Genomic DNA, 14,608 nt, shown 5'->3' on the forward strand with positions numbered 1-14,608 from the left:
AATGGCTACAATGTCACAGGTTTCGAGCACCAGGTGACCCAAGATCAGTAAGAGAAGTGTCCCGTGTCACGTGCACTGCTCTAGAGGGGGTGTCCGTGGCATCTCACTGTGACGTCTCAGAGGACGATGACAAAAACCCACATTCAAACCCAGTGAGAAAAAGCCAGAACCACCGCCACGGCGCTCCCAAGCCGATGTCGTGAAATGAACAGGCGGAAATGGAAGGTGACTCGTCCGAACAACGACACTGCGGTCGTCCCAGCTGGCCCGTTCCGGGAGCTTTCGAGGACGAGACACGCCGCCCTGGCCCCGGCGGGCCCCCTCCCCCGGGCCCCCGCCCGCCGCGGACTCACCGGACACGGAGGCGGGGAGAACGGCCTGGCCCAGCAGCCCCTGCTGCAGGACGCTCTGCTCGAAGGGCCCCGCGAGAGCCGAGTTGTTCATGATGAACACGTTCGGGTCGGCGGGCGCGGGGCTGAGCAGGTTGACGGGCTGCGGGCCTTCGGACGAGCTCCGGGCCGCCGGCTTGCGGGCTTTCTTCGGGTCGGGCTTGTAATGGAACTGCATGTGCGTCTTCCTGCGGCCCGACGTGCGGAAGCGCAGCTCGCAGTGCGGACACTTGAACGGCTTGGCCCCCGTGTGCAGACGCATGTGCACCTTCAGGCTCCCCTTCGTCGAGAAGGCGTTGCTGCACACGTGGCAGCTGAAGAGCTTCTGACCTGCGGGAAGGCCGGCCAGGGGTCAGGGCGCTGGCGACACCGCACCCACGGGCACCCGGAGTGCCGACCCCCACCCAGGGCCTGTGGACTTGAGGGCGAGTCCCGTGCTCCCACAGGACACCCTGCAAGGGACAGAGAGCTCTGCAGAGACGCCGAAGTGAGCCCACAGCCCACCGCGAGCCCCACGCCATCACGGTGCCTGGACTCCAGCAGCACGGGGGGCACCACCGCCAACCTGGAGCCTCGGCGGCAGCCAGCCCCACCACACCGTCACCCGCCCCTCGGTGCACGACAGGCACGGCCGTGTCTCAGCACCCCTCACACCCACACGGGTGGACAGCGGCCTGGAGCCTTGGGCCGACTCACACGCTCAGCCCCGGAGACGCCCAGGCTCTTCCTGTGCCCGGGGCATGACAAAGGCCATGGACGTGGACCTGAGTGCCCGGTCCCCCACCTCCCCTGCCCCGGAGAGGCTCTGAGAGGATGAAGGCATCCTGGTTCTGTGCTTCCCTTAGGGCTCCCGGAAACCAATACTAATTTTCACCGACCAGGGCGGGCGCACCGGGACTCACCCCCGAGGGCGCCTGCTGTCCTAACCCTGCTCACAGGCCCCAAAGGTCACCCAAGGAGCCCAGCGTGGAGGGGAGGCGTTCCTCACAGAGACTTTTCTTCCTGTGGCTTATGCGTGGGAGCCAGCCCTGAGTCCCGCGTGTGCGAGTCATCCCGAATGCTGCTGGCACAGGCCGTGAGAGCGACTGTCCCCCCACCAGACCTGGGATGCCGAGAGGACCCCTAATGGTCCTCGGCAACTCAGCATCACTCGAGAGACAGACACACAGCGCCCAACTAAGTGACAGAAACACTGTCTGCACAAGGGACGCGCCATGTTCACGAATCTACTGAATTCCAAATAGTGACCTACCAGAAAAGAATCACGGGGCTTTACGTAAATGTGTGGAGTTTCTTATGTACATTTTTGGTCAATTCTATGGGTGACCAAAAATTAAGAATGTAAATTAGTTTGAGAACCAGAATCCTCTACCATGTCCCGAGAGTTCACCATGTGCCGCTTCCTAGGCGATAACTTGAGGCTCAGAGGAGCGGCTCAGGAGGGGACACAGAGCTCCAACCCCCAAGGTGCGGAGCCTGCCCCCCAACCACAGGGATGCCCTGTGCACAAGAAGCGAAGCCTCGACAGGCTTTCATTAGGACAATTAATTCACCTTTAGTTCCTCAAATGAGATGAAGGGAAAAAACCGGCCGTTGAAAACTGGACATTAATGTTTTTCCTTTATGTCATTTCTGACCACATAAAAAAAAACTACCTGTGAACTATAATGAGATTTGCATTTGCTAAATCCCCAGACCTTGGAAAACCTCCACAACCCAAATCTCTTTGGCCTAAATGAAACTAAGAAGCAATTTTCTTAACAAGGGGTTTGAGTCTGACTAAAGAACAAGACAGCGTCCAAGCTGGCACCTGAGACCAAGCTCATTCTCCCGTGTCACCCAGGTCATACTCCCCAGGTCAGGAATCGAAAGTCCTCGTACTCTATTTCTTCGTCATTCAGGATTTTTAAGTTTTCTAGGATCCCAAAGTACTTCTGTGGGCAAGATACCTAGGAGCAAATCGGAAACGTCACCATAAGGCCCCACGTGTGACCCAGGCGCCGTCCTTACCTGTGTGGGTCTTCACATGGCAGTCCAGAGTCGACTTCACAGTGAAGCTCTTTCCGCATTCGTCACACTTGTACGGCTTCTCTCCGGTGTGGATCCGGACGTGCCTAGCATTAGAAGGCATTGACATGAAGCCTTTTTCATTCTAATTTTACATCCAGTTACAAACAACCTCATAACTACCCCCATAATGAAAACGATGTGTTAGTACAGGCTGAATAAATCCGGCCAAATAAAACCTTTAATCTTCACTCTACACAAAAACACCACAAACGAATCCAGAAGAAAACAAACAAACAAACAAAAATCTGCAAGACCAATGAAAACAGGGCTTTTTTAGAAACCAAACAGTGCCTCTGAGTCGGTAAGAAGGCGAGAAAGCGGAAGAGAAGTGGAAGCGCGGGCAGCGCAGCGCCCAGAAGAAACACGCGGCGGAAAACCCCACAGAAGGGTCTGGCCCACACTCAGCCTTTAAAAGAGCAAATGAAAATGGTATCATTTCCCCCATCCACGCACTGAGCCCGGTCGGGGAGCATTCAGAGACCGGCCTGCGTCAGAGGCACGACCCATCCAGACGCCTGCTGGCAGCACCTGTCAGCACCGGCCCCCCACGCACGCACGTGCACAGGGACGCACGCTTGGCGCGGTGCTGGTGCGGCGCTGGCACGGGGCTCTGTGGTGCCCACGCGGTGCTCGTGCAGTGCTCATATCGTACCCTGTGGTGCCACGCGGTACTTATACAGGACACTGCAGTACTCGTACGCTGCCCGTGCGGTGCTTGGCAGTGCTTGTATAGTACCCTCTGGTGCTCGTGCGGTGCTCATACAGTACTATATAGTGCTCGGCAGTACTCATAGAGTGCTCTGTGGTACTCAGGCGGTGCTCATATAGAGCCCTGCGGTGCTCACGCCGTGTTCATGCAGTGCTTGTATAGGACTCTGCAGCTCTCGTGTAGTGCTCTGTGGTGCTCGTGCAGTGCTCATAGAGTACCCTGCGGTGCTCACGGAGTGCTGACGCAGTACTTGGGACAGTTCTCGGCTATATTCACAGAGTGCTCGTGCGGTGCTCGTACAGGACTCTGTGGTGCTCAGGTGGTGCTCAGAGTAGCCTGTCATGCTGGGATAGTACGCTACAGTGAACAGGCAGTGTTCGTGCAATGCTCACGTAGTACTCTGCTGTACGCACAGAGTACTCGTGCGGTGCTCCATGATACTCGTGTGCTGCTCGTACAGGACTCTGCGGTGCTCATGCGGTACTCAAGCGGTACTACTGTAGTCTTGCACAGCACTCGCGTGGTGCTTGTATAGTGCTCACCCAGTACTCACGCAGTGCTCATGCAGTGCTCACACAGTACTTGTGCAATGCTCACGTAGTGATCGAACGTGGAGGAGCTAAATGCTCATACTAGGGTGTTATGGGATAAATTTTGGAATTCCCCAAAACACGACACTACATCACCATTAACAGGAAAGTAATGGGAGTGCAGGTACTGACCAAGAGGTCTAAGACCCAATGATAGGTAAAAATTAGTCAAAAAATAAAATCACAGAACTTAATGTTGACGTAACATGCGGACATTTCCCAAACCACACCTAGGAAACGGCTGTCGGGCTGTGTGTGGGGAGCAGGAAGGGCTGTCTCTCACCTGACGGCCTCCCGTGCCCTGCTTCTGCTCTGTTCTGCTCTGCTCTGCTCTCCACCCGGCAGCTAACGGGCCAGGCTGAGCCCCCCACAACTTTCAGAGGCAGGACAGAACGAGAGGCTCAGTCAGCCGCGAGGCCGTCCTGCACTCCGTGTCGTGACGCAGACACATTCGTATGTGTGACGACGGAGCGGTTTCTCACCTTGACCCTGCGTCCCAGCGGGCTACCCTGGGCTCTGCCCACAGGCCCCCCTCCTGGCAGGGGTCCAACATGGTGCGTGGGTCCCCACAGCTTTGTCCCCACCGTCTCCACACAGGCGGCCCTGGCCCTCGGGACAGTCTCATCTGGGATTCCCACCAGCCCCTCATGGAAGCCGGCTCCCACCAGCCGCCCTGGGCGCTCCCCTCCCGGCGTCCCTCCCACCAGGCCGCACTCCTACCTACAGCGCACTCCACCTCCTTCCCGACGGCGCCCGGCGCGCTCCTCGCTGCACGCTCTGCTGTCTAACTCCCCAGGCTCGGCTCGACGGCACTCCTCACGTCTGGGGAGCCCGGAGGGACGCTGCCAGCTCCCTGTGGGCTCACCCTAATCCCCCTCACCCGCCTCTCCGTCACCCTCACTGGAGCACCTCCCACCCCACGTGGGAAGCAGAGGGCAGGCTAGCCGTCACCTTCTATGCTCACTGGACACGCACGGCCAACCCAGGAGCCACTCTGCCACCAGCCTCTGTCCCCCCGCGCCGCCCCCGCGTGGAGGGTCCTGAGAGCAGCCTGCTCCATCACCCACCCACCCAGCGGGGCGCTGGACTGCCCTACACCTCCACCCATCGGCTCCCTCCTAGAGCAAACCCCCAGAGCCCGTGTGGTCTGCAGGATGGCGCACGGCGTTGCACCTCTTCACCCCAGGCTGTGCCTCCCCACAGCTCAGCGTCCTGGGCTCCAGCTCCTCACCGGCCTGCTGGACTTGACCTCACGCTAGTTGCTGCTCTCGGGCTGACTGGCCCTAATCTCAGGCTACCTCTTGACACCGTCACTGTCCACCCGGAGTGTGCCTGTGCCCTCGCTCCCCACATGGACCAGCACTCGGGGGCAGCGGGTCCCTGATGGGGTCTGCAAGCCTACGCAGCTTAGCACCGCGCTGTCCTCAATAAAGAATTCATTTTCTTTCTCTTGCCCTACAGTAGCCCACTCCATCCACAAGATCTGAGACCCCCAGGGGCTGCCTGAGTGCGGACGTACAACCCCACGTGCGCTCTGTCCTGCACGCGCGGGTACTTAAAGGCTGGACTTCTAAAGTGGGCACAGTAACAGTTTGACTGTGATGCTGCTGATTGAGTAGAACGAGCGGAACAGCACAGCGTGAAAGACGTCCCGCGAATGCGCGCTCTCCCTGTCGGCGTACGCAGCGGGCTGCCCCTCACCTTCCCGCACCGACGTGGGTTAGGCTACCACGACCCTGTGACAAAGGTCAGGAGGAGGACGGCCCCCTCAGGACTGTGGTGACCTCGGGGAAGTAACCAAACCCGCGGAGAAAGGGGCGCTGCTGACACCAGGGCCGCTGCGACGCGCCCACGAGCCACGCACAGAGCACCGCGTTCTCCCCCACATGCCCGAGGAGCCTGAACAGAAGCCCCCAGATCAACGCCGGCCTCCAGGAGGCACCCGCTTCGGACACGGACCTCCCCAGCCTCACGGAGGTGACGGAGGCGCCCACGGACGCCGTCGGACGGCGAGAACGGCGCGGCCGCCTCACCTCACCAGGTCGCTGGGCTTCTTGAAGCTCTTGGGGCAGTAGGAGCAGCAGTTGGCGAACTTGGGCTCGGCCTCCAGCTCGGCCTGCCGGTCCTTCATCTCACTGATGCGGTCCTTCTCGGCCGCCGACTGCACCAGGACCTGCTCCGAGACGGTGGCGCTTTCCTGCGGCCGGATCTTCGCCAACTGCGCCGTCTCCTCCTCCGTGAACGTGATGACCTCGGGACGAGGCTTGCGAGAGGCACTTCTGTCAGAGTTCTCCTCTTCCTCCTCCAGACACACATCTACACCAAATACAGGACAAGGATCTGATCCTAATGAAAAATGAAGTTTTCACAAAACAAGTAAAATGCAACCAAACAGGTCTGTAGGGTTTAAAGTGGGTTCCTCAGTGACACTCTACTCGGGATGGAAGAGTCTCCTTCCCACCACTAGTCCACGGGGACACCAAGCTGGGTCCCCAGAAGGGAGCGGTACACCTTGGTCCCCTGTCACGACAGCGCCAGGTGGAGGAGCAGCCCAGCAGAGAGCCCCGAGATCACCGGTCCCCAGCAAATAAACACAGACACTCGCTGACCACTACGGGCAAAAACTGAACGATCACATAAAGGAAACCAACAGCCTGAGACAGAAGATGGAAGCAGAAAATTCACAAAAAGCCTAATGAGTGGTCAAGAAAACCCTTAAAATACAGACATTTAGGTATCCTCTCAGCGGGACGTCAGGATGACTTCACACCGATTAGGAACAAGGAGAAGGTGCTATTAAATCCAACCGAAGGAAAAGAAGCCGGCGGGGCGCGGGACGGCAGAGCGGCACAGACGGCAAGAAAACAGAAGAGAAAACCTCAACAGAAGCACTGAGCAGCCAACGGACAGTGGCCGGCCCCACACTAGGGACGAGAGCTGCCGGGATGTTTCTGTTCGGATCAAGGGAGAAGGCGAGGAGGTTAGGGAGAGAGAGGGGCCGGCGGGGAGGGGGAGTGGACCGCGGAGGACAGAATAACATCTGCGAAGACTGGCGGCCCTGGGGCACGTGGCCCCACTGACACAGATAACGAAATGTGGGGAGAAAGTCCGAGAACCCAATCCATGCAGTGGGGCCATGGGAGGGCAAAGGGCAGTAAAACGGAGGACAATACGCAGGGACAGAACCCCACGGCGTCAGGCCACACGGGCTCACCGCCCTCACACACGAGACGGAGGTCAACCCTACGACACCAGGGCTGCGGCGGCTCTTCCTCGGTGACCCCAGAGGGGAAAACACCACAACAGACTACGGGGGCTCCCACCTGCGCAGCCCAGCGCAAGGCCGCGAGAGCCCCCAGCCGACCCGCAGGCAGAGCCGCGACGTGAGGGGCCCTCGGCCGACGGGACGGACGCGGCCCTGGTGCCGGAGTCTGCGGCATCTCATGAAGTCGCGCGGCACCACGGGGCTCCGGGACGGCCGCTGCGTCTCACATTCTGAGCGCTGCGAGGGCAGCTACCGTCTCCTCCCGGCACTTCACTCCCCACGGGACAAAAGGGGAAATAAAGGCTTCACGAGGAAGACGAGGCTGAGGAGGCGGCGCTCCGTCCTGACACAGCCCGAGAGGACAGAAACACCTACGGGGAGTGCACGAGAGCCGCCGCTCTGCAGGGAAGCCCGAGCTGTCCCCATCTGCAGGCAGGTCAGGCACGTTTTAAAGACATTTTCCCCACAATGTAAGAACGAGCTACAGGGCTATCACATCGCCAAGCACCCCAGGAGACAGCCGTGACCTTGAGGCCGGGGCGAGCACAGAGCACACGGGGGTGAGCAGCCCGGGACAGAAGCCAGCAAGCCGCCAGCCTTCCGACGGCTGCGAGGGCGCCAGCCCGACGCTCACACCCTTGCCTCCCACTCAGTCCACGCACATCACGCACCAACTGCGTGCACACAGTCAGGCCTCACGCTGGGGACAGAACCCCGGCGAGACGGGCCACCAGTGGGGCCAGGACTCAAATGTCGCGCGGTCCACACAGACAACGGCACGTTCCTAATCCTGGCATCTCCCCTGTGGGATGTGCTCGAGGAAGGTCGCCTCTGTCTAAGGGAGGACTGCCCTTCCCAGGGGGAGGGGGCGCTCCCCGCACGTCTGACCCAGCCGGCCGAGATACTGCCACGCACCCCACCGCCGGTGCAGGGGCCCAGCCTTCCCTAACGGCTGGCCTCGCCGGTTCTGGGACAGGCCAGATAGAAGGCCCACGTCCACCCAGTGGGAAGGACGTAACAGAGCACAATGGGCTCCCCCGGGGGCCCTGGAGCCCACGCCCACGACAGACGCCAGCGGAGGGAAAACAGAGGGGACCGCCACCAGCACAGGCAGCCGGGAAGCCCGCATCCCTGCCTGTCAACAAATTACTGTGTCGACCTCCAGGCGCATCTGCACGGCTGCGGCGGCCGGGGGTGGCGACTGGCGAGACGGGGTCCCTGCTCCGTCCCCGCTGGACCCTTCCCCAAGAGCACGGCCTGCGGTCACGGTCGGGAAAGCAGCTAGTTTTCCCCACGACCTGCCACAACGTGTCGGAGCGTCAAACCATACCTGCTCCGTCCGCCTCCCCTGCGGCCGCCACCGCGGACGGCACGGCCTGGTGCCTCTTCATGTGCTTCTTCCAGTGCGCCGCGGTGCGGAAGGCCTGCTCGCAGAACGGGCATTTGTAGGGCTTCATGCTCATGTGCGTGGCCATGTGCCGGGTGAGGCTGCCGTTGGTGGTGAATGACGCGTTGCACGCGCCGCAGCTGAACGCCTTGACCCCTGTGACGACGGAAACACGGTCAGTAACCTCATCTCGTTGCCGGGGCATTGTAGGTCATCGGAAGCAAACGAGGATACGTCCGAGGAGCCACAAAACCAAAGACCACTTGTCAGCCCGGGGCTTATTCTGGGAAGTGGACGCAACGTGTCTTATGACTAACGTGCTCGTGGCATTAAAGCCGCTGCTCTAAACAGACCCCAAGTTCTCTCTGCCCCTCTCTGCCCATCTTTGACAGTCCAGCGGGTGACAAGTCGTGCATTACGCCCTAGAAACTTTTCTCAAATCCACTCACCATTCCCATGGCCGCTGACAGGGGAACCGCCCCCCAAAAGCGGTGTGCAGCTGCACTTCCCAATCCAGCCCTCCGGGAAGGCCATCTCTGCTCTGGACTAAAGACACAGAGGACACTCTGACTGTCTAAGCACCTCGCTGACCGGCCACGGCTCCCTGTCCAAGTCGCACAGGCTCCTCTCTGCTATGGGGAGCAGGGACTTCCTAGCAGGGCCTTCCAACCGGCCCTCGCTGGACCTGCCTCCCAGGGCCTGTGACCACCAGCTGTGACCAACCCTACAGAGCCTGTCCTTGTTCTGTGGTATGTTTTGATTTTCAAATACAGCCTTACGCAGACACGGATCTTACATACATTAATACGTGGAATAAACACTCTGAATTTATTAAACAGATAAATGTAACATATTAAAAACATTATTTAACTGCAAATCATATCTCTGATAAAGAATATATTAAAAACTGTTTAAAAACTCAACGATAAGATCTCAAACGATCTTATTTAGAAATGACACGGGATTAGAGGAGCTGCTCTCCACACGCACATGAAGGAGGCCTCGTGTCCTCGGCCACTAGAGAAAGGCCCGTGAACCTCAGGAGCGGACACCGGCCCTCTCTCCCAGGGACGGTCGCGGTAGACGGGGCCAACAAAGCCAAGAGCTGACCAGAGTGTGACGTGGGCGCCCCGCCCTCCGCTGGTGGACACGTACAACATGGCAGCCACTTAGGAAAAGAGTCTGATCAACTCAAAGGTTTGAACAGCCATCCCGGGACCAAGCCACGCCGGTAGCAAAGAAAGAAATGGGAATACGTCCGGCAAGCTGCACACACGTGTTCACAGCAGGAGGACCCCCGTGCGCCCAGAGATGGGACCCACTCCAATGCCCCACAGCGGACGAGGAGTTAGGGAAGGGGTCCGGGGTCCATCCACACCACGGAACACCGCCCTGCTCCACCAAGGGGCGGCGTGCTGCCCCCAGTGCGAGGAGCCCTGGACACGTGCTCCGTCAAGGAAGCCGGATCCGCACGCTTGCACGTGGACGGAATGTCGGAAACATGCGCTTCCGGAGATGGCAGCAGCCCCCCCGGCTGCCCAGGGCAGGACCTGGAGGGGACGTGGGGAGTGAGCGCTCCCCGATCCAGACCTGCTTCTGGCTGGGACCGGCACGGGCTAGAATGAGGCGGGGGTGACAGCCGCAGCCCACCACCGCCACACAGCAAAGTGCAAACGCCCCGGTGCGAGGCAGACAGTGACCTGTGTGTGTCTTCTCGTGCGACTTGAGGACCCCGGAGGAGACGAAGCCGCGCCCACAGAGCTTGCACTTGTAGGGCTTCTCCCCAGTGTGGGACCGCACGTGCTGCTTCAGGTGGCTCGACTTCTTGAAGCCTTTGCTGCAGTACTCACACCTAGAAACAGCATGGAGAGCACACGCGTCAGTCCGCAGCACGGGCACAGGCGGGACATCGAGACGTGGCAGGAACGGTTCCGCCAGGATCACCGGACCACCGGGTGTGAGCGTCGCAGAGGCAAGGCGTGCTCTCCAGCATTTAAGAAATGACATGACAGCAATAATGATTTGTTAGATCAAGTTCTGCTCCGGGCACCTGAAGCCTAAACCCTACTCTATTATTGCATTATCAGTAAATCCTACAGCAATACCAGGAGGCATTACTATCTGACTAATCAGAAACTAACAGGAAAAAGCTTTAGTACACACTTTCTTCTTTAAGTCGTTCGACACACTGTGAAACCTCCCACTGCCTCGGGGTCAGAATCACTCCTGAGTCCAGACACGTGGAAATGCCAATTCATCTGCTCTTTAGGTTTATCAAACACTTGACAGAGCAGAGTTCCTAGCTAGTGTTGAGGAGCATGTAAATGTACAGTGTCCTCTTACCCTAAGTTAAAGATATATTTTAACATTACTCCAAGGATGAAATAATTATAAAGTACTTCAAATTTCTTATTCACATATTATTAAAAACTAAAAACAAGATTCAGAAATCTGTTCCATTTCCCAGTTTGAAGCTGTAGGAGGAGGTTAGTCGCGTCCCAAACTGCCGTCTCTGGGGCCCGCTATCTGCACAGGGCAGCCCGCGCCCACTAACGTCCACGCCGAACCGGAAACTGACAAATGGGAAATACATTTCAAAATCTCACTCCGTGACACACGCTTGGTCTCGTGAGGGCACCCCCGGAACCAGAAGAGCAGCCGACAGTACTCACGGCCTGAGCTGAGAGAGAGAATGCCGCGGACGGAGCTGGGACCTGTTCTGGTCCACACAGCAGCAGCAGAAAATCCCCTGTCTGCAGAACGGAGCACGTCAAACTCAACTGTGTAATGTTTGCTGAGAAAGACCCTCTGAGGCTGTCTCTGAGCTCAAACCAACCAGCAGCGCCAGGACTCGGACGGCAGTCCCGTGGAGACGGCCACCCTCGGAGGATAGTCCGAAGCAAGACCGTCCCCACCTGGCCCCAGCCAGGCTCCCACTGCAGGACCAGGCTCTGCCCACGGAGATGGGGCCCTTCTCTGCCTCTGAAATGCTGCTTCCCCTCTCTCTCCTCATGGTCGCCCCCCGTCCGCTCTGCCGACCACACAGCTCTTGTCCCAAAGTGTCCAAGGACAATCCAGGTCACAGAATGCAACACGGAGGACACGCTCTCCCCGGGAGGCGCCGCGTCGGGAGGACGCATGGCCGTCAGCTGCTCCGTCGCAGGGCGGAGACGCCCAGGGAGACGAGGGGCCACCAAGGGCAGGGTCCACAACAGAGCCCATCCGTGCCCAGTGCCCAGGAAGCTCAGGGAGCTTCGCTATTCTCTACTTGTGTGACATGGTGAGGCAAATGGTAGAAGCAGAATGAAATTATAGGCTGCGGCTCCAGTTTCTTAATGTCTTGGGGAGAACCCCTGATCTCTTTGACAATCCTACGAAAGTGACACACCGTCTCCTCAAACAACACACACGCAACCCCCCCTCGAGGCTGGTCCACCCCCACCTCACCTGCCACTAAGCGGCCCCGGTGTGACCTCGGAGCGCCCTCACTTTCTGATGAACACGCATCCCCACGGCCTTAAGCGGAAGCCTGTCCACGGATAGCTCCCGAGCGCACAATTCCAGCTGGACCTTTCCCCTTAATCCTAGCCTGGCAGAGGAGCCAAGATGACACCGTCTCTGCAATATCAACCCTGACGATACAAAACCAAGTCTGGTCGGCCTTAGCGCCAGAGCCTGCTCCCCCAAGAGTCTCCCCTTTTCTAGGGCAGCAAATTCTTCCTCCAGCTGCTCAAGTCACCTCCTCTCACAGTGACACCTGTTAGAAAGGCCCAGACGGAGGGTCCTGACCTCTGGCTACTCCCCAGGACGGCAGCGCCTGCCTCGGTCAGCTGCCACACAGCGCCAGGCACGTCTCCTGCTCTCTCTGGCCCCACGGCCCCCAGCAGGCCCCCGTCTGCCGTGCACCTCACTTACTCGTTTCGCTCATGTCTTCCCACTAGAATGCAGACTCCCGAGGACCGAGGGTTTCCCTCTGCTTCGCTCACTAACAGAGCCCTAGTGGTTGGCATATCGCGGGTTCTTAACAATTACTAAATAAACGCATGAAGGAGGCAAGCCTGAAAGTCCACCGACACCCAGACAGGGTGTCACAAAGGAATCATGAGAAAACGTTAGATCCATCCCACTTGAAAATACCAAAACTGCGTCCCAACTGAGCACTAGCAAGTACGTGCTCACTGGGAGGACGACCGTGGGAATAAAACGTGAGGGCAGTCTCGGAAACCCCGGAGCCCATCTGTGCGTATCTCCCTCAGACTCCACGGATTCCCCCCAAATTAGAATCCCCTGCGCTGACACAGTTTTGTACTTGCAAGTTCATGACGATCTCAGGAAAATACACTTCCAAAGGCAGAAAAGCTGCGGTACCAGAACAGCAGTTCAACGTGCTGGAGTCTCACACAAGGCCCAAGTCCTGCGCAGTCAGCCCGCCTTTTGGACATCAGACACTTAATGGCGTGAGCGAAGTTAGCCAGTTTTAAAAGCGTCAGTTAGGAATGCTTATTTGATGTAGGAGAGCTCACCATTTTTTAGGGGTAACTGTAAAGTACTTTTTGTTAAATGGCTTTGGAAAAAATTACTAGATTTTCAAAACTATTTTAAGCAAATAATAAAATTATTAAACTATTACGAAGCCAGGACTACTGCAAGAAAGTACTCATCTTGTTTCTCACAGGACGCATACAGCGCTGTTCAGTTTTGTAAGACTAAGGGGATCTTATTCGCTGTGGAATGCACGGCCGCAGCCTCCCAGCCTCGTCCCGTCCCTCACGGGCCGCAGAAATCTTAGCAAGGGAAGCTCTTTTGTCTCTGATCCTTTCCTCACAATGAAATGGGGGTAACGGGGGCCCCGTTCACAGTTTCTGGGAGAGGCCGATCCCACAGGCCCGGAAGGGAGCGCACGCACCGGGCACAGCCAGGCTAGCGGCGCCCCGCGGCGTCAAGCTGTCCGTGGGAACGGCTACCTGTAGGAGCGCCGGCTCTGGTCCTCCCCGTCCTCCAGGAATCGGGGACGCTGAGTCCGCAGCTCCAGCTCCTCCTGGGACGGCTCCTGGATCAATCGCGTGGTCTAAAATTTAGCAGAAGTAGAAAGCAGACGACCTAAATGTCTACAGATAGAGGCAGAACAACAAACAGCTAAGAATAAGCCATTTACAAGTGCAGGTTCAAAGGAGAAACTCCAAGCAGCTCCCTGTAAGCATCTGACTAGACTGACACTAAAAGTCACTCATAGCAATGTCATTAAATACTTGTTTACTTTCTGTTAATTTACTTGAATGCAAACTTTAGCCAAGCACGAACTGGAACTCTCCGTATTTTTTATAGATCTGAGTAAGTGACCCCTCAGTTGCTCTCCTCTTACTGAGAGTGAACACAGTCCTACTGCGTCGCTTGTCACACAACCACGGGGAGAAAAAGCATGTTGTCTCCGCTGGGAGCAAGGGCCTGCCAGTACCACACCTTCCCGATGCAGGTGAGCGAGCCGGCGACCACAGCAGGAGAGGACACGGATGTTCAGTGGGCAGAGGGAAGCTGACCTTCAGGGTGCGCACAACATGCCCAGGACTGAGTGGTGGAGAGCCCACCCATGTGTGACGTCTGCTCCCCTGACATCCGTGAGCGAAGCAGAGGACCCCGCTCCACTCCGAGCACTGGGCGGGCAGCCGGCCTCAGGGGGCTCTGGGGTGCAGGGCAGCCACCACGAAACGGCACGCTGCCCACTGCTGAGACTGCACCCGCCTTCAGCACCGGAACTGTGTGGTTTCTACGCTAAGAAAAGTGCTCTGGAAAGTTCACGGAGGGTCGGGCCTATCCCTCGGAGAAGCTCCAGCACTGGCCCTGCTCTTTCCCAACGGCGGCTCGTAAAGAAAGAAAACAACCGATGCACCCACCATTTCCCTACTCATGAAAACTCTCCCAAAATGGGAAAATCAAAACCAAAACCAAACCTTAAATGTCTCCAACTAGACTAGTAGGAATGTTGAATGACGCGTTCGAATATTCCTTTTCGTATGCCAGCATCCCTCCTATTTCCGTTCTAAGGTGTGAGGCTCCACACTTCAGATTCCACCAGTACAGACACTCAGGTCGTGTCACTAAAGCCACATGATACCCTCCACACGTGATTACACAGCCCTTTCCTGACTTTCCTGACTTTTAACCCGAAGGTAAAATCCCTCCTCATAGGACTGAAATCTT

At 57.8% G+C, this 14,608-nt stretch overlaps 1 protein-coding gene across 4 annotated transcripts in view; it reads right to left on the bottom strand.

Moving 5' to 3' along the window:
- Nucleotides 1-14,608, bottom strand: part of ZNF236 (zinc finger protein 236) — a 102,514-nt gene that overhangs the window by 25,850 nt on the left and 62,056 nt on the right. For all 4 annotated transcript variants that reach the window (XM_032310281.1, XM_032310282.1, XM_032310280.1 and 1 more), the window contains exons 17-22: nucleotides 13,375-13,478; nucleotides 10,111-10,262; nucleotides 8,354-8,566; nucleotides 5,792-6,074; nucleotides 2,400-2,503; nucleotides 354-719 (exon numbers count right to left, since the gene is read on the bottom strand). In XM_032310281.1, the coding sequence (XP_032166172.1) occupies nucleotides 354-719; nucleotides 2,400-2,503; nucleotides 5,792-6,074; nucleotides 8,354-8,566; nucleotides 10,111-10,262; nucleotides 13,375-13,478 (1,222 nt within the window). The remainder of the gene's footprint in view (nucleotides 1-353; nucleotides 720-2,399; nucleotides 2,504-5,791; nucleotides 6,075-8,353; nucleotides 8,567-10,110; nucleotides 10,263-13,374; nucleotides 13,479-14,608) is intronic.

Source organism: Mustela erminea, chromosome 13, assembly GCF_009829155.1.
Source record: "Mustela erminea isolate mMusErm1 chromosome 13, mMusErm1.Pri, whole genome shotgun sequence".
Taxonomy (NCBI): domain Eukaryota; kingdom Metazoa; phylum Chordata; class Mammalia; order Carnivora; family Mustelidae; genus Mustela; species Mustela erminea.